This window comes from Rhopilema esculentum, chromosome 21 (genome assembly GCF_057945365.1).
Source record: "Rhopilema esculentum isolate cy_ngs chromosome 21, ASM5794536v1, whole genome shotgun sequence".
In the NCBI taxonomy this organism is placed as follows: Eukaryota; Metazoa; Cnidaria; class Scyphozoa; order Rhizostomeae; family Rhizostomatidae; genus Rhopilema; species Rhopilema esculentum.
The window spans coordinates 12,723,761-12,747,658 of NC_142835.1; the positions used below are offsets into that span (position 1 = coordinate 12,723,761).

Consider the following 23,898-nt stretch of genomic DNA (forward strand, 5'->3'; position numbering starts at 1 on the left):
TTGCTCAGACAATGAATGATTTCTTTTGTGATATTGGCAAATCTCTTAGTGACAAAATTCCACAGAAAGCCAACCCCCTTGTTGAAGATAAGCTGGAAGTGAACCCTGAAAATTTACAGTTTAAATTACAAGCCTTTGATGTTCCTCAGATAAAAAAGGTTTTTGGCAAATTCAAAACGTCCAAGGGTTTCGGTCCTGATGGCATTGCTAACCATTTCCTAAAGATCGCATTCTCTGTCATTGCAGAATCTCTCTGTGACATTTTTAACCTCTCAATTGCCACTGGAGTTTTTCCTGAAAATTGGAAAACTGCAAGGGTTGCCCCAATCTTTAAAAGTGGAGAAAAAAACAATCGTTCCAATTATAGACCGATTTCTGTGCTCCCATTTCTGGCAAGACTCTTTGAGAAATTGATTTACAACCAATTATATGATTATCTAGACAAAAATAAACTTCTGTATTCTGGCCAATCAGGTTTTAGAGCTCTGCATTCCACTGTAACTTGCTTGCTTTCTGGCACTTATGACTGGCACATTAATATTGAGCGTGGAAAATTTACAGGAAATATTTTCATTGATTTGAAAAAGGCTTTTGATACTGTTGATCATGCCATACTTATTCAAAAGCTATCTAAGTACGGAATTCAGGGTCTTGAGCTTCAATGGTTCAAATCATATCTTAGCAGTAGGCAGCAATTCACTAAGGTTAATGGAGTGCAATCTGACATCGGAATCATCAACTGTGGTGTCCCACAAGGTTCTTGTTTAGGTCCACTACTCTTCCTAATCTATATAAATGATCTGCCATTCGCCTTGAAAAACTGCAAAGTTACGATGTACGCCGACGATACTAGCATATCCTATTCCTCTAAGAGCATTGACGATCTAACTGAAACGCTCAACAACGAATTGAAATGTTTGAAAGAATGGCTTCAGGGCAATAAATTGTCTTTGAATGTAACCAAGACTCAGGCAATGGTAATTGGATCTAGACCAAATCTGAAAAAGATTGGTGAAAACACTGTGGGTTCACCTGCATTCGTTATCGATGATTCCCCTGTAGAAATTGTCGACAGTATTAAGTATCTTGGTGTCCAAGTTGACCAATACCTCGTGTGGGACGAGCAAATTAAATCTGTTCAAGCCAAAGTCTCCCGCTCGTTAGGTTTTTTAAAATATGCAAAGAAATTTTTGCCAAAAAATGTACTTTGCAAATTATATAGAGGTATTGTAGAGCCACATTTTCGGTACTGCTGTACTGTGTGGGGGAGCTGTGCAGAGTTCCGACTGGTTAAGCTTCAAAAATTGCAGAATCGAGCCGCTAGAATTATTACAAATAGCAGCTACGATGCTCCTGCTGAAGCTTTGATTACAGAGTTAAGATGGCCAACTGTAAGGGATATGATCAGAAGTGAGACTGCAACAACTGTATATAAATCTGTTAATGGTCTCGCGCCTGATTATCTCTCGAATTTATTTGTTAGAAATTCTGAACGCAATTGTATCAACCTTAGAAATGCCGAAACTGACTTGCTAGTGCCATTCATGAAAACTAGTAATGGACAGAAAGCGTTCGCATTTCGTGGAGCAAAAATCTGGAATGATCTCAGCCGCGAGGCCAAGCAAGCTCCCTCTTTATCTTCTTTTAAGAACAGGATAAAGGGTTTTTTGTAAATTTATTGCAAATAGTTGTAAATAAATTATTTATGATTGTAATTAGTTTCCTTTTTTTGTTATTAATTTTAGTAGATTTTTTAATTTGTAATGTTTTTGGCACGGCCCCCTGAAAATCAGTCATGACTGACGGGGCTACCGTGCATAAATAATTTTAAAATGAAAAAAAATGAAAAAGACCTTCCTTGGTATCCTAAGACCACACACAGTTATTGTTATTACATTCGGTAGTGTAATACGTGCCGAGATACACGGCGGCATGTAGAGTTTTAATTATAATGTTGATTTTATATTTGATTTAAAGCAGTAGTAAATAACATGTCTTGAATCTCAATACCTAATAAGGACAAACGTATGGAAAATATCAATCGACAAGTCTCAGTGAACGTGATTATCTAAGTTGAAACTCGTAATAAGTTAGTTAGTTGGTTGGAGTAGAGTTGAAGTAATGATGGTGATCGGCGAAAATGTGAAACAGAATATTGATGGATTTGATACAAAATAGTTACACAAAATGGTGATATTTCTCTGAGTCTTCATCTTACACTTCGTTTATCATTAAATATTAAGATAGGGGCACCGCTAGAAATAGTGGTCCCAACATAGTTGGAGGCACCGCACGGATACACGGATCTACGGATACACGGATCTACGGATACACGGATCTACGGATACACGGATCTACGGATACACGGATCTACGGATACACGGATCTACGGATACACGGATCTACGGATACACGGATCGAATGATGGCGAGGGAAACAGATGGAGATGTAGTGCGTGAAATGGCCGCGGAAATTAGGCAAGAGTTGAAGAAACTTCGGAAAGCTAGAGGAGCTCACAGAGCTTATGTTACAAGAACGATCGCCATAGCCATGGAACGAGTAAAGAATTTTCGGACAGGAGATAAAAAAGAGCTTCTGAAATACAAGGGGGTCCTGACGGATAAGAAGATGGTCTTGCAGAAAATGGATGAAAAAGTGTTGGAAATTTTGAGTGACCAGAGTGATGGGGACGAATGTATTCAAGAAGTAGAGGAATCTGAGGCAATTGCAATGGAAATATCGGAGGTGCTTTTAGAGATCAAAGAAATCTTGGAAAAGGACACCGCCCTACAGCATGCACCCGTGGAAAACACCTCATTCTCTGGCAGCAGTTCGACAAGGAAGGCAAGAGCAAAGTTACCCAAACTGGAGCTGCAAACTTTTGACGGAACGCCACAAGATTGGCCTGAGTTTTGGGATGCGTTTAGCAGTACAGTGGACGATGATGAGGACCTTCCGGACGCGGTGAAGTTTCAATATTTGAAGAAGTCATTGTTGGAGCCAGCGAAGTCGGTAATTTCGGGATTCAAAATGACAGCGTCAAACTACAGAGCCGCGGTGGAGCTGTTACATCAACGCTTTGCGAAACCGACAGTGATCAAAAGAGCCCATATCAACGAGATGCTCAAAATCAACAGCGTGTATGACGAAAGGCGGGTTGACAGGATGCGATCTCTGCACGACAGCGTTGAAACGCACTTTCGCGGGTTGGAAGCTCTGCATGTCAACGAAGAGACATATGCAAGCATTGTTGTGCCAGTTCTGCTGGAAAAGATCCCCCAGGCCGTTCGTTTGAACATGGTGAGAGCATCCAGCAAAGATCATTTGGAGTGGTCTGTGAGAGATTTTTTGGAAAGTTTGAGCAAGGAAATTGAAGTCAGGGAAGTACAAGCGCCGATTTTTGGAACAGGGGGCACGGAACGGAGAGGCTACGCCCCACGGAGAATGGCGGACAGGATAATCGATGGTACGGCAACGGCATTGCACACTTGGAGAGCGGACAGCCAGAAACGATGCGCCTTTTGCCAAGAAAATCACGAAGAAGAACGTTGTTCTAAAATTACAAACTTGGACACGCGTAAGAGCATTATTAGAAAGTATGGTCGTTGTTTTGTTTGCATTAGGAAAGGGCATAAGGCTGTAGATTGTAGATCAAAGATTATGTGTAAGAAATGCAACGGTAAACATCACATATCTTTGTGTTATTATTCCAAGGATTTAACCGTAAGTAAGAATCCTAGCCCTTTAAGACCCTCAGCTCCTCCTTTTGTAGGAACCTCTACAGGTAGCACTAACGTAGCATCGTGCACCAATAGTTTAGGCCCTGGTAGTTCTGCAGCATTGCAAACCGCCCTAGCTGTTGTTAATGGGAACGATAAGGTTAAGGTGCGCGTACTTTTTGATAGTGGGAGTCAGAAGACCTTTGTAACCCCCACTGTAGTGGAGAGAGCCAAGCTACAAGTTGTGAGGAAGGAGAATTTAGGGATTAAAGCCTTTGGAAGTGAGACGGCAAAGAGGAAACTGCGAGATGTTGTAGAGCTGGATTTGAGGGCTGTGAGAGGTGGTAAAAGAGTGAAAGTAGAAGCGTATGTTGTCGAGAAGATTTCAGAAATATCTAATTGCCATGTTGAGATTGTTAAAAGTAAATATAAACATTTAGCGGATATCGAGTTTTCTGATGTTTCTGATGAGATTAGTTTACAGGTCGACGTGTTAGTAGGAGCAAATTTCCTATGGGAATTTCAAGGCAAACAGACGATACGAGGGGAGAAAAACGAGCCAGTCGCAGTCGAGACTACGTTAGGATGGGTGCTCTCGGGACCGTTGAATGGTGAGTCTTTACTTTACGATTTAAACAATGTTAATGTTACGTATGTCGAAGCAAACTTGGAGAGCAAAGTAGAACAATTTTGGGATTTAGATACAGTCGGTGTTAGAGAAAATAAGGACATTTATACTGAATTTATCGATGATATATCTTATAACGGTAAAAGATATTCCGTAGGTTTACCTTGGAAAATAGGCCACAAGCAGTTACCGCCCAATTTTAATGCTAGTTTTACACGGTTGAAGTCTCAAATAAGGAAACTTAAGAACACGCCCACCTTGCTAAATGAGTGTAATAAAATAATTGAGGAACAAGAAGATCTTGGTATTATCGAGAAAGTTACGGAATTAGAGGGGCCGAAAAGGTTTATTACATGCCTAGCCAAGTTGTCGTAAGGGAGAATGCGGAAACCACTAAAGTACGCATGGTTTTTGATGCCTCTTCTAAGGAAGGGAAAAGCGGTACTTCGTTAAACGATTGTTTACATGTTGGACCTAATTTAACACCATTGTTATTTGACATACTTGTTCGGTTTAGAGAGAATAACATCGCACTTGTAGGTGATATCGAGAAGGCATTCTTAAATGTAGGTGCTCATGCTACCGACAGGGATTGTTTGCGTTTTTTTATGGGTCGAAAATCCTCATGAAAACGATTTGAAACTTGTTGTTTATCGATTTGCGCGCGTTGTTTTTGGAGTTAATGCATCGCCTTTTTTGTTGAACGCGGTTATTAGGAATCACGTAACTAAGTTTCAAGATATAGACCCGGAATTTGTTAAGAAGATGTTAAATTCTTTCTTCGTTGATGATTTATGTACGGGGGCTAAGACAGTCCAAGAAGCAATTTCGTTGTTTGATAAATCTAAGACTAGGATGCTAGAAGGAGGATTTAATTTACGGAAATGGAAGTCAAATAATGGGGAAGTAAGGGAGTACGTATCACGATGTGAAGGTAAATCGAAAGGTTTAGCAAGTGCCACTGTAAACAGTAATGACGAGGAAACTTATGCGCAGGAAAAGTTAAATATTGTCGATGGACAAGGTAAAACTAAGGTTTTAGGCTTAGTCTGGGAGGAGGAAACGGATAATTTGGAGATTGTTCTGGATAGTATAGGTACTATAAGAGGGGAGAGAGACTGTGTAACGAAAAGATCGGTTTTAAGCTCGCTAGCTAAGTTGTTTGACCCGTTAGGACTAGTTAGTCCCGTCTCAACGATAGCTAAATCATTTTTCCAGGAATTGTGCGTGGATAAGATAGGATGGGATGAGGAGTTACCTCCAGAAAAAAGGGATAAATGGGAAAGATGGGAAAAGGATTTGAAACAGGTGAAATCTATTTCAGTGCCCAGGGGTATACACCCATATAACGAAGAAACGGGTAAATATTCCTTACACGGGTTTGAAGATGCCAGCGCTAAGGCATATTGTGCTGTAATTTATCTTGTGTGCGAGACAGGAAGCGGAATTTATTCTAGACTTGGTTGTTCTAAAACTCGTATCGCCCCACTCAAGGGTCTCTCAATACCACGCTTGGAACTTATGTCGGCCAGGATTTTAGCAAATTTGATGGAAAACGTTAGAAATGCACTAAGTTTTCAGGTTGAAATAACATCGTTTAAGTATTGGTTGGACAGCGAAACAGCTTTATTTTGGTTAAATAATGCTGGGGAGTGGAAGCAATTCGTTAGACAAAGGGTAAACGAGATTCTAGCTAAGACTGATAAGAATAATTGGGGACATTGCCCAGGGAAAGAGAACCCAGCGGATATAGGAAGTAGGGGGCTGCAAGCAAGTAAATTAAAGAACAACATTACGTGGTGGGAAGGTCCCGCATGGCTTAAACAAGGTATAGATTATTGGCCTAAGAGGAAGTACCTAGAGAGAACGGAAAATGTAGATCTAGAGAGTAAGAAACAGGCTGTAGTACTAAGTGGGGCAGAGGAGAATAAACCTTTTATAGGTTCTGTAGTGGACATAAATAGGTTCAGTAATATGAATAAGTTGCTTCGTACCACGGCACGGATTTTCAGGTTTATAGGAAACGTTAAGGCTAAAGTAGCTGGGAAGGAGATAAACACTAACGAAATAACTGTAGAAGAAATAGAAAGAGCCGAGCAATTATGGATTATGGATGCCCAGTCTACTGTTAGTGAAAAGAATGATGCGTGTTTGTTACGGAATTTGGGAGTATTTAAGGATAATGGTATTTTAAGGTGTAAGGGGAGACTAGAAAATTCGGAGCTCGATCCTGGGACTAAATTTCCTATTTTGATTCCAGGGAACCATCTATTTGCGAACCTTATAGTATTGCATTGTCACGGTATAGTGAAACACCTCAAAGTAAGGCCAACCTTGGCGGAAATAAGAACTAAGTTTTGGATACCGAAGGGTAGGTTATTGGTCAGAAGATTGTTACGTACATGCACAGTATGCAGGCGTTTGGAGGGCAAACCATATTCGCAGCCGATTACGGCAGCCCTGCCAAATTTTAGAGTGCAACAAGCCGAGCCCTTTATCAAAACAGGGGTAGATTTTGCCGGACCCTTGTTTGTAAGAGAAAAGGATGGGAGCATGAATAAAGTGTACATAGCCTTGTTCTCTTGTTGTGTTACGCGTGCGGTCTCTTTAGAGCTCGTCAATGATTTATCTACAGAGTCGTTTTTAAGGTGTTTTCGTAGGTTTGTAGCCAGAAGGGGTTTGCCAAGCCTTGTCATTTCTGATAATGCCAAAACGTTCAAGGCAGCAGCAAAACTTTTGGACAATTTGAACAAAAACCCCACATTTCTAACCTTTCTACAGAACGAGAGACTTATTTGGAAGTTCAATCTAGAAAGGACACCATGGTGGGGTGGGTTTTTCGAAAGAATGGTTGGGACAGTTAAACGGTGTCTGCGCAAAGTTATTGGGAAAGCAACCGCTCATTGATTCTCGAAGTCGAAAGTATCATTAACGCGAGGCCTTTAACTTATGTGTATGAAAAGCTCGATTCGGAGCCATTAACCCCTTCGCACTTAATTTTTGGTAGAAGGTTGGTAACATTGCCAGATAAAGCTAAAGAAATTAATAGTAACGATGCTTCGTATTCTAGAAGGTACAAGTATTTGTTGAAAAACCTGGACCATTTTTGGAACAGATGGCGAACCGAGTACTTAGTAAATTTGCGGGAGCATCACAAGCTTTCAGGTAAAGGTACGGCCAAAATTAGAGTTGGAGATACCGTAGTGGTACACGAGGAAAATGTGAAAAGATCGCTTTGGAAACTTGGGAGAATAGACAAGTTCATCATGGGGAGAGATGGACATATCAGAGGGGCAAAGGTATGCGTAATTTCACGTAACAAACCAGATTTTATTTCTAGGCCTTTGCAAAAATTGTACCCTATAGAATGGAGACAAGGAGATATACATGGCGACAAGGAAAGTGTGAAAAGTTCGGTTCAAGAAAGTGAAAGGTTGAAAAGCGATAAGGGTGTGGAGCATGAGATTGAGAAGGGTGTGGTGAAGGTACGGAGAGCAGCGGCGCAGGATTCAGAGTGGCGCACACGTCTTATGCTTGACTCGAGCGAGTCAAGGAGGGGAGATGTGTTGGGGCCCAGACCTTCCTTGGTATCCTAAGACCCCACACAGTTATTGTTATTACATTCGGTAGTGTAATACGTGCCGAGATACACGGTGGCATGTAGAGTTTTAATTATAATGTTGATTTTATATTTGATTTAAAGCAGTAGTAAATAACATGTCTTGAATCTCAATACCTAATAAGGACAAACGTATGGAAAATATCAATCGACAAGTCTCAGTGAACGTGATTATCTAAGTTGAAACTCGTAATAAGTTAGTTAGTTGGTTGGAGTAGAGTTGAAGTAATGATGGTGATCGGCGAAAATGTGAAACAGAATATTGATGGATTTGATACAAAATAGTTACACAAAATGGTGATATTTCTCTGAGTCTTCATCTTACACTTCGTTTATCATTAAATATTAAGATAGGGGCACCGCTAGAAATAGTGGTCCCAACACATACTATTTGAATGATAGCAGTTTCCTTACGTTGTCAGCAATTCAAAATATCTCCAAACACTCCTCCAGCCATGAATGTGGGGCCATGTCGTAGGTATTTTTGTAGTCAACCCACGCCATGGCAACGTTTTTCTGCCTTTGCTTCACTTCATTCATCAGCATTTTATCAATAAACAGCTGGTCGTGCGTTCCCCTTGACTTCTTCCGGCAGCCCTTCTGCTCATGTGGCAACAGGTCCCTACTTTCTAAGAAGCTATACATGTCATCGACGATAATCCCAGTTAGCAATCTCCAAACTAATGGGAGGCATGTAATTGCAGTGGCGAAGCCAAAGGTCCTGCTTGTCCTGCCGGGCAGGACCACGAATTTCCAAAGAGAACAATTTTTAAAATGTTAAAAATTGATTCACTTTATGAAATCATTATATGCCTGATTCAAAGGCATTTCTTGTCTTATTCTACAATTATACTTCGTGGCTGTGCCCTTTTTCAATTTTGAGACACAGGGTGACTGAAATGGAATTTCGAGTATCCCGTTCGTAAATTGATATCGTCAAAAATTTAGCCCTGTGGTCAGTCCTGCCCAATACTCGTAGGCAGGACTAAACCCTATGTTTGGTCCTGCCCAACAATGGGCAAACGCCTCGTAGCCCTGTTTTTGGTCCTGCCTCACAATAGAAGAAAACAATGGCACTCCTGCCCTTCAGAAATGGCAGGACCTCAGGTCCTGCTCTTTCATGAAGGCAGGACCTAGATTTTTGGAGCCCTATGTTTCGTTATAATTTGTTGATTTTCTGCGCCGTGGTCAAAGGCCACAAAGAATTTTCACTCAGGCCATAGTCAGATCAGTTACTCAGGCCTAAACTATTTTGATATCATGGATAAAACTAACTGTAACGAAGACATCATGATTCTGCTGCTGAAGAAGTTTTTGCTGCTAGAAGCTTCGGCCCTACACTGTCGTCAATTGATTTATACAAGAATTGATCGTTTCAAGACGAGTGGTACTTACGGAAATCAAATTGTTTAGGGTCGTTCTGTTGGTCCTATTTACTGTTAAAGTCGGGAATATCACAGACATCGCGAGAAACCTGATATGCATATAGTTTTCTCTCAGACTGCAGAGAGCAAAGGAAGTCATACTCAAAGGCCTATTTTAAAAAGTAGAAAAAGTTTGCCGCCGCTGCCGAAAGAGAAACTTCTTTTTTCGTACCAGGAAAATCGAGATCGAGGGGAGATGGAGTGTTCATGACAGAAAAAGGGCTTGCTTAAATTTAATTTCAGTAGTTCGTCCTCCTGCCTTAAACAGGAACTACCATACAATTCAGAGGTCCCAATGAAAAGGACGCTTTGAAAAGGATGAAAATGAAAACAATGGTAATTACTGGGAGCTTTTGTACTCGGTGACTCAGATTGTATTGTACTGGCAAAATGTCAGGGGTCTCCTCTGATATTCACAACAAATTGATTCAAGACCCTATCTACCGTTTATCAGACATATGTTGTGACAAAATATTTTTACTTTTTTAAATAATTTGAATCAATTATGTTTCCAGTATGTATTACAACTGTATATGCCTATCTGTACAAGCAATTTTTTTTTAGTCCATGATTTCAAAATTTTCAATCAATGATAACATTTTCAAATGTAACTTATTTTAGAAAGAATTTTTGTGATGCTCTTTTGACTTCTTCAATGTAAGGCAGGAAGAACTTGAAAGGATCTGAACCAAAAGAGCTGTGCGCCCTTTTGTCATCCAGATCGGTACATCTCCATCACTTAAGCACCTATTCAGCTGTTCCACGATTCTATGATGCAGGACTGTAAATTTCTTTAGCCAGAATCCCTGAACCAAATCAGGGCCTGTTGCTTTCCAGTTGGGAAATTTCTGCAATATCTTCTTCAGTTGTGTGTCTGTTATTTTCATATTCTCTTGACTGTTGACTTCTACCTCCTGTTTAATCTTATCAATCCATTCAGCTGATGTGTTATGTTTGGCCTCCTTGCTCCAGATAACTAATACTATTATTATTATTATTATTATTATTATTACCTGAGCTCAGCCTATTCTTCTATCATGTTTGTTAATCTTTCTATCAGTTCCCTAGGTATCTTTGGTCTCTCTTGCTCCTCTTTCATCGACATGTGCAACGCTCTAGATATCAGCGAGAATCATCTCCGCTTCATGATCTCCAAACTATCCAACTTAACTATCCGTACTACCTATTACATTTTCTGCCGCAGAAATAAATCTTGGAATAATCCTGAACTTCTTCAATTCTAACGATCTCTGCTACTGACGACTTCTAAAACAAACAATGACGAACACACTTTTTCCTTTTTTTTGTTAATTTCTTTTGTTTGTGCTTGTAATAGTCTTTTTCTTTGTAAACCCAGGCTAGCCAATTACAAATTACCTTTGTAATAGTGAAATTTGTAATTGTAGTTTTAATTGAATTGAAAATGAAAAGTTTCCATTTTTATTTTCTCTGCTACTGACGACTTCTAAAACAAACAATGACGAACACACTTTTTCCTTTTTTTTGTTGATTTCTTTTGTTTGTGCTTGTAATAGTCTTTTTCTTTGTAAACCCAGGCTAGCCAATTGCAAATTACCTTTGTAATAGTGAAATTTGTAACTGTAGTTTTAATTGAATTGAAAATGAAAAGTTTCCATTTTTATTTTCTCTACTACTGACGACTTCTAAAACAAACAATGACGAGACGAACACACTTTTTCCTTTTTTTTGTTAATTTCTTTTGTTTGTGCTTGTAATAGTCTTTTTCTTTGTAAACCCAGGCTAGCCAATTGCAAATTACCTTTGTAATAGTGAAATTTGTAATTGTAGTTTTAATTGAATTGAAAATGAAAAGTTTCCATGTTTACTGTTTAATCAATACATCCTTTCAAAGCTCTCTTGGGATCTCACAGTTGCTAATCTCTCCAAAACGTGGGTTTGCGAAAACTTAGATCAGCTTGTCACAAAATTCGTTCAACAGTGGCTCGAGCTTCCAATATCTTCGACATTGAGTGGCATAGTTCTTTCTCGTAAACACTTTGGTCTTGAGCTTCTGCTTCCTTCCGTAAAGTTTCAACAGTGCCAGATTGTTCTTCGAAACTCACTCAAATCTTCGCCCAACGAAAAACATCAAATCCCTATGGATGAACACTTATGGACCTAATATACAGTTCGACGCATACAAGAACACTAAGGCGGCACTGAAATGTGTAAGGGATGAACACACTGAAAAGCTCAAAACTCAGTTAACATCTCAAGGCTTCATCATTTCATTCCTGCTTGAGCATTCCTATACAAAGTTAACCTCACTCTGGTCTGCAGCTCAAAGTAAACTTCCAAAAAACATCTTCAATTTTACGATAAGGTATCTCAACAACACACTAGCCACAAGGAACAACCTCTGCTTATGGGAAATTATCTCTTCTCCAGATTGCTCATTCTGCCTTCAGCCCGAATCACTTCTTCATGTCGTAGCTGGATGTAACAAATACCTTGAGCAAGGGCGTTTTACTTGGAGGCACGACTCTGCCCTGCACTTCATTGCATCGTCATCTCAATGTATCCGAGATGTATTCATATATGCTGACATTCCCGTTTATTTATCACCATGTATCATAACTGGCGATTCGCTCCGTCCCGACATGCTAATCAAAACTGCTTCTAACTGTCTGTATGTCATCGAATTAACTGTTGGGTTCGAGACTAACCTGGACAATAACGCTTCGCGTAAAGCTGAGAAGCACCGTTCCCTTCTAAAGGAACTACGCCCTAAGTTAAAAAAAGTAAACTTTGTTAATCTATCTATCAGCTGTCTCGGTATCTTTGGTAACTCCTGTGATTCTTTCATCGATATGTGTGATGAACTAAAACTTGACTACCAACACCGTAATTTTATAATTAAAAAACTGTCAGCAATAATTATACGCACATCCTATTATATATTCTGTATGCGCAATAAGACTTGGACAAACCCTGAACTGCTCTCCTTCTAAAGATTCTTTGCACTCATATGATTTTATTTAAATGTTATAACTTTTAGGCTAGCCGATAGTAACTACCTGTAAAGTGAGGTTACTGTTGTAAGTAGAAGAATATAAAATAAAAAATGTTCTCATTACTATAATTATTAGGATTAGAGCATACTGCCATGATGGCTCAGGTCATAAACAAAGCTGGTATCAAGCAACGTTCACTAGTTGTCACTCTTCTCGATCTTAAAAATGCATTTGGAGAAGTACATCATAATTTGATACCCACTGTACTATCTTACCATCATATCCCTGACAACATACAACTTCTTATCTCTAGCCTTTACACCGATTTTAAAACCTCTCTCATCACAAGCCACTATAATACTCCTGCTATTCCAGTCCGTCGTGGTGTTCTTCAAGGCGACTGCCTCAGTCCTCTACTATTTAATCTATGCTTCAACACATTCATACAGTACATAAAAGCTGAAAAATACAAACAGTTAGGTTTCTCCCCACATGATCAGAACGACCGTATGTTTCAACCAGTCCATTGGTTTCAATTCGCAGACGATGCTGCTGTTATCACCAGCAATGAGAAAGAAAACCAACTTCTACTAAATTGTTTCACTCGCTGGTGCCAATGGGCTAACATGATCATACGTGTCGATAAATGCATCACTTTTGGAATAAAGAAATTTTCCACACGTTCTCTTCAGTATCAACCTAAGCTTTTCATAAACAACGAATCTATCCCACCTGTCTCGAATGGAAATTCTTTTAAGTACCTCGGTCGTCATTTTTACTTTGAAATGATAAACCAAGAACATAAATCTGATCTTTTATCATCACTGTCCAACATGCTCAAACAAATTGATTCCCAGCCTCTACATGCAAAAAATAAGTTGCTTCTTTATCACAACTTTGTTCTTTCTAAAATCTCTTGGAACCTTACTGTAGCGGATCTTTCAAAGACGTGGGTTGTCGAGAATCTTGACAACCTCGTATCCAAATACATCCGCCAGTGGCTCGACCTCCCAGTAAGTGCTACCTTGAGTAGCATTATTCTTTCTAAAAACCAGTTTGGACTCAGCCTAACTTTACCATAAACCCAGAGGCGGATCCAGCGGAAAATCTGAGGGGTGCTTAAGGGCGTTGCCTTAATAGCCATAATAATGCCACACCCCACTTTTACTTACGGTTAAATGAAGGCAACACCCTTGAAAAAATTAATCTTTTTTAAATTCAGGTATTAAAGCATAACTATATAGAAAATTATATCTTTTGTTAGAAGCCTATATGCTAGCAATGCTAGTTAAAAATAACACTGCTACCTTCGCAGTTTGTACATCACATTAATCAATGAATGACATTTTAGGTCGTTAGTCAATATTTGATTGCTCTGCAATATTCAGACGCTGGTTCATTTTTGTAAAAAGGCAGCTAAAATGTTTCAAACAAAAAAAAACAAAAAGAATCAGAAAGAAAACAAATTGCTACGTTAACTGACCATTACTATACGAAAATTGAGTTAAATATCATTGAGTCATGATAAAATGGATTGGGTATACCCTAAGTGCCAGAATCCGCTGAGTCATGATTTTCATGAATTCATGCTATTGGTTGACCTTGAACTGGTCACTTGAACTCACCTCGTACTGATTGACAAAACAATTTCCATCAATAGCAAGTTGTCAACAACGGATGCAAGTATCACATGAAACAGCAGCGATCACGCCGAATCCAAATGACCCCCTATAGAGAAGGCCTATTTACCATGATTCAATGTCTTTATATCAATACTTGTAAGAATTTGTTGATAAAAATTGATTGTTTTACTAAGTACCTTGTGTTGAAGTAGTACGTTTTTGGGGTCATCTGCATTTGACAAGAAATGGGTATCGAATTCATTCTGGTAGTAATTACCATACCACCCCAACAACCAAAAATCCTTGGCACAATTTTTTTGGGGGTGCGCATTTTTCTCTGTAAAATTCGATATTTTTGTCGAATTAATCCAAGAAATATTCTGTTAAAACGTTTTGCATTTAGAGTCTGGTAAAAGAAACTACCAACCAGAAAGGCTGAAGGTCAGAACTTCCACGGGACAGTACTTGAACCTTTGGCATTTGCAGTTCAGCGAACTCATCGATCTGTGTATTCCCACAAGTCACGACACCATCCACCACGCTCTTATCAAAAACTTTTCTCACGATTGACTGAATACTCAAAAGCTCGTTTTCCGTTTCAATTTCTTCAGTCGTCTGGCAACCAATTACCGAGAACACCTGCAACAGCAACGATTTTATGTCCGCCATTGCTGCTACACGAACAGGTTTAGTCGTTTCAGTGACGGTATGCACCAGTGTATATTGAATGATTGATAGGGGTGCTCAGATGAGCCGAAATTTGGCAAACGGATTGGTCGAAGCCTTGTTTTGATTGATAGGGGTGCTCGACATTGCGGAAAAACATATCAGAGCGTGATGTGATTGGCTCAGTTGCAACTTTGACCTTAGAGGTTGATTGATAGGGGTGCTCAAGCACCCGTAGAATTGAAGTAGCTCATTGGCCGAGAGTGTGGTTTGATGGACAAGTAAAAAAATTGGTTCCAGGGCAGCTCAACATAAAATTTCTAGCTATTTGTAGTTTAAAGCAGATACAGGTTATGCTAACTAACGCATGACCGTATGTCATCAGTTTACTGGAAAATGCATTTACATCATCTAAAAGGATTCAAGACGTTTTTCAGAGATTAGAGAAAATGCATTGAATGTTATATCTCCGAAAATTCTGACCGGTGCTCAAGCACCCATAGCACCCCCCTAGATCCGCCTCTGATAAACCAAATTCCTACAGTGTCAAACAGTTTTACGCAACGCATTGAAATCTTCACCAAACGATAACATTCGCTCTTTATGGAAAAATACCAGCAGTAGCACAAATATACAATATGATATATATAGGAACACGAAAGAAGCATTAAAGGCTGTCCAGCAAGAACATAAAGATCGTCTGCAAAACATTATAACTTCCCAAGGATCTTTATTGTCACATCTTTTTAACCAGGATCTTCCACAAATAAACAAACTTTGGTCCAAGGTGCAAAGTAGCATGCCTCAGAATATTTTCAATTTCACCATAAGGTACCTGAACAATACCCTTGCTACACAGAAAAACTTGAAAAAGTGGAGCTTGAGCCAGATTTCTGACTGTTCTTTCTGTTTTCTGCCAGAAACCCTCCTTCACGTTGTTGCTGGCTGCAAAACGTATCTGGAACAAGGCCGATACACCTGGAGACATAACTCTATCCTAAACTTTCTAGCTACGTCACTAAAAGCTGTCAATGAATCTACCATCTACGCTGATATACCTGGTTTTCTTTCACCATCAACAGGGGCGAAAATACCGGGGCGGTGTGGGGGGGTGTCACACCCCCCAATCCAAAAAATAGGCGATTTCGCAGGGCAATCGAAGATTTCACAAGGCGCCAAGAAGAGCTTTATTGCCACGCAGAAACGCCACCTCTGAAGTTCATAAAGGGCCGTTTAGGAATTTCGAAATGGAAATATCGTATTTTTCATGAACCTCCCTTCCTGACATTGCATTTTAGAGAACTGAACAGGTATGTAAGGAAATGCTCCGTTATTTGCAAAGCGAAAGCATTTCTTGGATGCATATGTTTATGAGGGCAAGATTGAGTCCATGCAAATTAATTTAAGTTGTAAATTAATTTCATGACAGGTACGGCGCCACTGGGGGGAATAGAGAGCTGAAAGCCCCCACTTTGGCCAAGAAAAGAATTTTTTATCATTTTATATATTACTTTTTAACAGTGCATGAACTAAAAAACATAATAAATCGTTGAGATACCAATTTTGTTTCATCTAATTGCTTACTTTTTTACGTATATTTTTATCATTTTTCTTTTATTTGGATTAATCCAGTAAATCATTTTCTGTATCATTGCAATGTTTTAATTTTGGATGTGTAAACATGGCCTTCTCGATACAAGAAACTGCACATTTCTGTTCAGGAAAAAAAATTCCCCAAATCAAAACAACATCTTCCTCTGTCATTCACAACTATGTGCAATCTGAAACGAAAGGTTACCGTTTCTTTCCTTCCCCAATGTTTAATACTAGAGTTTTAGCATGATATTCCCTCTCCCTATTTTTCCCAATAAACAATAATATTTTCAATAAACAATCTTTATATTCAATAAACGTTCTTTTAGCACAATAGTATTTTGCTAAATTTTTGTCTGATAGATGCTTTTTAGCCCTTTTACAAGGTATAATTTCAAAAATTTTCTTCACGTCGGACCCAACCATGGTGGGTCCTCCTACCTCACTAAGCTGCTTAGTCCCCCTGGGCTAAATTTCGTTGCGCTGTCTACATCATGTATTCACCCCCCCCCCCCATTAGCTGCTTATTAGCTTGTATTCTGCAAACCAACATTAAATGGAATGAATGAAAAAAATACGCTTACGTAGAGAAATAGATATTTCATAGGCAATGAAGTTTCAAGTTTGTTTTTATTGCTTAGAAGTTTGTCCTTGGTAAAGACCAGTGTACACTGGTAAAGCTTTCACTAGTAACCTATAGACAAACTGTTGCTACGAGGTCTGCAGGGCACCACTCAGTTTTGCAGGGCAGAAACCCTGTTCACCCCTCAAAACCTATTAGCCAAGTTACGCCCCTGACCATCAATCATAGCTGGAGAAAACCTTCGCCCTGATCTTCTCTTGAGGACTAACAACAATTACCTCTACATTCTAGAGCTAACTGTTGGCTTCGAATCCAATCTTGACACTAATGCAACAAGAAAACACAGCAAGTATGCTCATAAAAGATCTGGTTTACAGCGGCAGTTCAAATGTGTCTCCTTTGTTAATCTTTCTATGAGCTCTTTTGCCATCTTCGGCAATTCCTGCGATTCATTCTTCAAAATGTGTGACTCTCTCTCCATCGATCAGCAACAAAAACGGTATCTCATTTCTAAATTTTCCAACATTGCCATCGGTACTACGTACTACATATTTTGTTGCAAAAGTACGCCATGGACAAATCCGGAATTACATCCTTTTTAACTTTAGTTGTTTAATTTTTTTTTCTCAGTTTCTTCCTTTAACCTTGAGGTTGTTATAGTTTTTTCTTGTAAAACCAGGCTAGCCAATTTACCAAGATTTACCAGGCTTTCTTCCCCCTTCTATCATAACTGGAGATCAACTACGCCCTGACTTACTTCTCAAAACTAAGGAAAACTGTCTGTACGTTTTAGAGCTAACCAAAGCCTTTGAAACAAATCTCAACTGCAATGCTGTCAGAAAGTTAGAGAAATATGCCACCCTCGTATCTGATTTAAAACTTCAGTTTAATTCAGTCTCGTTTGTCAATCTTTCCATCAGTTCACTCGGTATTTTTGGCGACTCATGCAGCTCATTCATCGACATGTGTGACTCTTTGTCCATTGATCATCAACAGAAACGCTACCTCATCTCCAAACTTACAAGCATCTCCATTCGCACATTCGCATCTCCATACTATATATTCTGCTGTACAAACAAAACTTGGACTAATCCAGAGCTACTCTCCTTTTAACATCCTTTCTCATTACTACGATGTAATAGTTTTCATTTTGTAAACACAGGCTATCCAGTTACAAATTACCTTGTAATAGTGAGATTTGTAATTGTAGTTTTAAAAGGAATTCAAAATGAAAAGTTTCCATTATTATTATTATTGTTATTATTATTATTATTATTATTGTGAATGCTTTCGGTGAAGTCCATCACAATCTGATCCCAGCAGTTCTTCGCTATCACCACATCCCTGAGCACATTCAAAACATTATCTGCAGCCTTTATGCTGATTTTAAAACATCTATCATAACCGATACACTTCGTACCCCTTTTATACCGGTAGGCCGCGGTGTCCTTCAGGGTGATTGCCTTAGCCCATTAACCTTCAACCTTTGCTTTAATACTTTCATTCATTACATCTCAGATAATAAATTCAAACAGTTCGGCTTCTATACAAACTCCTTAAACCCTGTCCATTGGTTTCAGTTCGCTGACGATGCGGCAGTGGTTACTGGTCAAGAAAACGAAAATCAAATTCTCTTAAGCCACTTCTCTAGATGGTGCTCTTGGGCAAACATGCATATTCGGGTTGACAAGTGCTCAACATTTGGAATTAAAAAATCATCTACTTCATCTGTTCAGTTTCTACCCAAACTCATTGTCAATAAAAACATAGTTCCCACTGTTGAAAAAGACAAATCTTTTAAATATCTTGGTAGATACTTCAACTTTCCTATGGATAATAGTGATCATATGTCAGAACTATTGGAAACTGTCAACTCGTTAATGTCCAGTATCGACAAATTGTCGTGTCATCCAAAGAACAAAATTCTGTTATACCACCGATATGTGCTATCCAAAATTTCCTGGAACCTGACCATCGCTGATTTGAGCAAGACATGGGTGACAGAGAATCTAGACAATGTTGTTTCAAGCTTTGTTAAACAATGGCTCGGGCTGCCAATAAGTGCCTCACTAAGTAGCCTCGTCATTCCAAAATCGAAGTTTGGCATCAATCTCATTCTTCCATCTACCAAGTTCTTACAATGCCAAACAGTTATCCGCAACTCTTTAAGACTGTCCCCAAACCAAGCGATTCGCTCTTTATGGAAAGACTCTAGTCTGGTACAAACATACAATATGACGTTTATCGCAACACCAAACAAGTTCTCAAATCCATCCAAAGTGACACACGAAAACCGCATTGGAAACGTTCTTACATCTCAAGGATTTATTATCTCGTGCATCTTAAAATTTGCTTCTAAGGGAACTAATCAACTTTGGTCTAGTGTCCAGCAAAAGTTACCAAAAAACATTTACAACTTTATCATCAAATACCTAAACAACACTCTTGCCACTAGGAAAAACCTCTGCAAATGGTCAATTACTCAGTCATCTGCCTGCTCTTTCTGTCTCCAATCAGAATCATTACAGCACATAGTCTCTAGCTGCAAGAACTATCTTGAACATGGTAGGTATACCTGGAGACATGATTCTGTACTTCTATATTTGGCTAAAACCCTTTCAACACCTAGAAACAGCTCACTTTACGCCGACCTGCCTTCATTTCTATCACCTTCTTTAATCACAGGCGACTCCTATCGACCAGATCTTGTCTTCGTAACTGAAGATCGAATCCTTTACATGCTAGAGCTTACTGTTGGGTTCGAAAGCAACATCGACGAAAACAGTACTCGAAAAGCTAGGAAATGTAGCGATCTTATCAAGGAACTGAGCCCTGCCTATAAACGTGTTACCTTTGTTAACCTTTCTATGAGTGCCCTTGGCATTCTGGGAACCTCATCTACCTCTCTTTCTGACATGCTACACCAACTTAATTTTGACTCAAAGCAAACTAAACCCATCTTGATGAAACTCATGAACATTTCTATCCACTGCACCTACTATATCTTCTGTCGTCGAAACAAACCATGGCTAAGCCCCGAACTAATTGACTTTTAAATATTGTAATGCAGATAAGCCAATTATATGATGCCTGTAAAAGCGAGTCGTATAATTGTAAATTTAAAATGTATTCAATGAAAATGAGATGTTTAAAAAAAATTATTATTATTATTACTAGAAATAGCTCTTGCTAGTACTGCCCGCAAACAATTAGTTCCTTGATAATGATTGTTTTGAAAATGTAGGTCAGGATATTCGAAAAAGACACCATCTTGGGTTTTCACAATTCTATAAAAACAGCTGCTCTAGTTGATGCTAAACTATTCTTTTTATCAAGAATTTTTGGTGTTCAGTTTGCCTTTGATTTAAGTCCAACGCCCTTTTGAAAATCATGAAGTTTTTCGAGGGTTTGACATTTATTTTTCGATAATCACGACAATAATAACTTTTGCTCGTACGGTCTCGAGTTTTTGGGAGAAAAGTGTGGCATTCGACTGGTTTTGATTCCCAAGACTTCGAATCAAAACTTCCATCCATTGCGGAGAACAGAGCTGTGATGCAGCACCGTTTTCGTGCCAACAATCATAACTTTTGCTCGTAGGGTCTCGAGTTTTTGGGAGAAAAGTGTGGCATTCGACTGGTTTTGATTGCCAAAACTTCGAATCAAAACTTCCATCCATTGCGGAGAACAGAGCTGTGATGCAGCACCGTTTTCGTGCCAAAAAAACCGAAGGCCTTGGCAGAGCAACGCTCCGAAGATAATTCCCTTCCGCACAAAGAGGTGGCGGTTAACGACCTCCTCGACAAAGCCGATTGATTGACAATGAAATTGATTGACAGTTGTCATGGCAGCAGAAAAGTGACAAAATCTGCTGAAAAAGTGCTGACAACATGAACTGAAGCTTCCATATGCTACTTATACGCGGGGCAGACTATAAGCCCTTCACTCGCGCGCTATCGCGCGCGAGTTGCGGGCAATTATTATTATTATTTGAAAATGGCTTTGAAAAAAGAAAACATTTGAGTAAACTGAAGCTTTTCGTCTGACTCTTTTCATAGTTTTAAGCGTCAGAACATAGATCGAAAAATCTACGCTAGGAAATATATATAGCCAGTTATGGATCTAAATAAGCCAGTCAGAAACGCGAGCACATTACTGTTGAGGTTGACCAATCAGTGCCGCTTGCCTATTGAGAATGTTACCAATGGAGTCCTAAGGTGAAAACAAACTCTTTTTGTCACCTCGGTGTTGCAGATTAAAAAGTAAAACTAAAAACATGCGATTCTGCTATCGGGCAGCATTCACTGGAAAATCCAGATTAAGCAAAAAACTATAATGGCGAAATGTTTCGAATTATTGGTAAATCTCGATTGTCATTCCATCTAGCAGTTTTGGAATCTATCTACATAAGCACAAAAAGACCGCTATTGTGAAGACAAAAGGAGTTTGTATTTTCATTTAATGAGAGGACGAAATATTGTTTTACCGATGTTGTAATGGGAACAAATAATGCTGCAAAGTACGTAAGACTTTTACGTATTTTGCAGCATTATTTGTACCCATTACAACATCGCAATCGGTTGGAAAAGAAGAGACATGACGATTTGTGACACATTTTATTGATTGAATTATATTGCATTATAACATGAAGCGGCCGCTGCCCTAAGGCCCACTGCAGCTCCAAAAATTTCCTACCAAAACATTTAGCATATTCTCCAACAAAAGTGAGGAAAATGAGCAGTTCTAGACACTCAAGCATAAAGTAAGTACCCCCGAGTTCATTGTATTAAGTTATCGCAAATTGGTGCAAATATGAACTTTTTTGCAAATGTTCATAGGTACTTCAATCATCATGGCTCAATTTGTGTGTTTTCGCAAATTTTGATATTGTTTGGAAATTGGCAAAAATTAAGAATATTCTTGCATTTACTTTTCTCAGCATCAAATCTTGATAAATTTTCCAATATACTCCAGCTAAAAAGTCATCTTATAACTTTTATAAAATTTGCTATGGTCATTTGAATTTCGATTCGATGAAAAATTTGCTGCAGTGCCGCCATTTCTGCTTCAGCCTGTGCAATAGATAAAGGGGGCTGCAATGGACAGGGCTGGGTGTGGGGGTGCCTCACATGTTTAACAGAGCCCCGATTAGAGGCCCCGGTCGATTGATGTGAACTTTGTATTTTGATCATTTGCATGTTTTCTTGAACTCAACGCCAGAATACTATCGTTCATAAAATGTGTGGCGAACTGATTGATGCAGCTATAGCTTAATAAATATTACTTAATTATTAGGAGTAACATTGGACCACCAACTTAGATAAGAAAAGCATGCTAAAATTTTTTTAAAGAAGCTTGAAAAAGGTAAACGCGCCATTTAGGATTGCTTTGTATGTTGAAGAATCTAAGCGAATACTTTTAGCGAAAAGTTGAATACATTCATTTCATGATAGTCCTTTCATTTGGATGTTTTTTAGAAAGAAAAGTAATAGCGGAATAAATAGGGTTCATGAAAGGGCATTTAAAATGGCTCAGAACAATTATCAATCAACTTTTGAAGAACTGTTCATAAATTAAAACATTCAGTTTTCATATGTAAATTTACAATATCTAGCGATAAGAATATATCTGATTTGATGTTTCAATCCGACTTTTATGGATGAAGTATTTTCAATAGACGAATGCCAATATACAGTGGAATCCCGATATAACGAACTCCGAAGGGGACCAGAAAATAGTTCGTTATATCGGGAGTTCGTTAAACCGGGAGAAAACGTTTTTTGGTCTTTTCGCAGTTCACGCCTAGAAAACCTGCGATGGGCTTGTTTAGGCTATCTCTAACTTCTGTGCACATTTAAATCCAAGAAACTAAGCTGAATTCAAATGTTACTAATGGTTAGACATCGAACATGAAAATCTTTATTTTCCTCCAATAGTTTGGGACCTAGAAATTGGCAAAGCTAGTATTACTTCACTTCTAGTTGGCGGCTGAATGACGTCTTCGATTACTTCACATTCTTGCTTGTCTTCTTCTGCTTCTCTATTTGGGTTTTTCAATAAAAGTTTGTCGTCCCTTTTTTCAATGTCTCATATGTAAAGAGGTATTCGTTATTGTCACTGTACTCATTCGCAGTAATTTCTGACGCAATCGAACTTTCACCTCGTGCTCTTGACAGCATGTTTTGCCGATTATAAAAATGATTTCCCACCAGATTGAGTGATAAATGAACACCGAAATGAAATAAACAAAAATAACAGATGAAATTTTTTTTGAAAAGATCGTTATATTGAGGGTAATTATGATGGAGGGATCTAAAAATTGGTTCGTAATAACGAGAGCTCGTTATATAATATCAACGGTTCATTATACCGAGAGAATTTGTAAAGAGTTTGTTAGGCAGAATCAAAGGGATCAAACAATAAGTTCGTTATACCGGGAAGTTCGTCATACCGGGAAGTTCGCTATACCGGGAACTTCGTTATACCGGGAACTTCGTTATACCGGGAAGATCGTTATATCCGGGGTTCGTTATTTCGGGATTCCACTGTAACTTTATTAAGAATCTCCCAATTGAAAACAACATAGCAAAATTGTCTGATTGTTTTCTCGTGGTTGAATTGTATTGGCACGTTGACACGTAGAAGCCTATGGCAGTGGTGGCGCTAGAGGGGGCAGAGGGAGCATTGGGAGCAGAGAGGTACAGCCTCCTTCGGAGAAGGTTAGCCCCCCGCCGGAAGGTAAACTATCATATTTGAACCATTTCCAAACATCTTTTCCTGTGTCTGACCACGAACATTTAGTGTTGGTAAGTATACTTCGAAATTCTACAATATCATCTAAGAAATGCAATTTCCCCTTTGAGTATGATATGATGAGAAAAAATTGTGCAATATGACACTATTTCCACTTTTAATGCAAAATGCAACTCTTATAAGTGTATTTTTGAAATCGAGAATTTGATCGGGGAAATCACATTGAAACATTTGCCCATTTTTATAAGATATCCATATAAGGACACGGGGTAGTTAGACGTCAAGTTTCTAATTGTTTCTTCTTCGCAGAGATAAG

The 23,898-nt window shown here is 38.9% G+C and overlaps 1 protein-coding gene and 1 pseudogene across 1 annotated transcript; both read left to right on the forward strand.

Annotated features, from left to right (window-relative positions):
- The first annotated feature begins 532 nt into the window (after positions 1-532).
- Positions 533-8,506, forward strand: LOC135684709 (uncharacterized; annotated as a pseudogene).
- A 9,993-nt stretch (positions 8,507-18,499) lies between these two features.
- On the forward strand, positions 18,500-19,885 carry LOC148957731 (uncharacterized). The gene has a single exon (XM_089115052.1). The coding sequence runs from the start codon at positions 18,500-18,502 to the stop codon at positions 19,883-19,885; it is 1,386 nt and encodes a 461-aa protein (XP_088971178.1).
- The last annotated feature ends 4,013 nt before the right edge of the window (positions 19,886-23,898 follow it).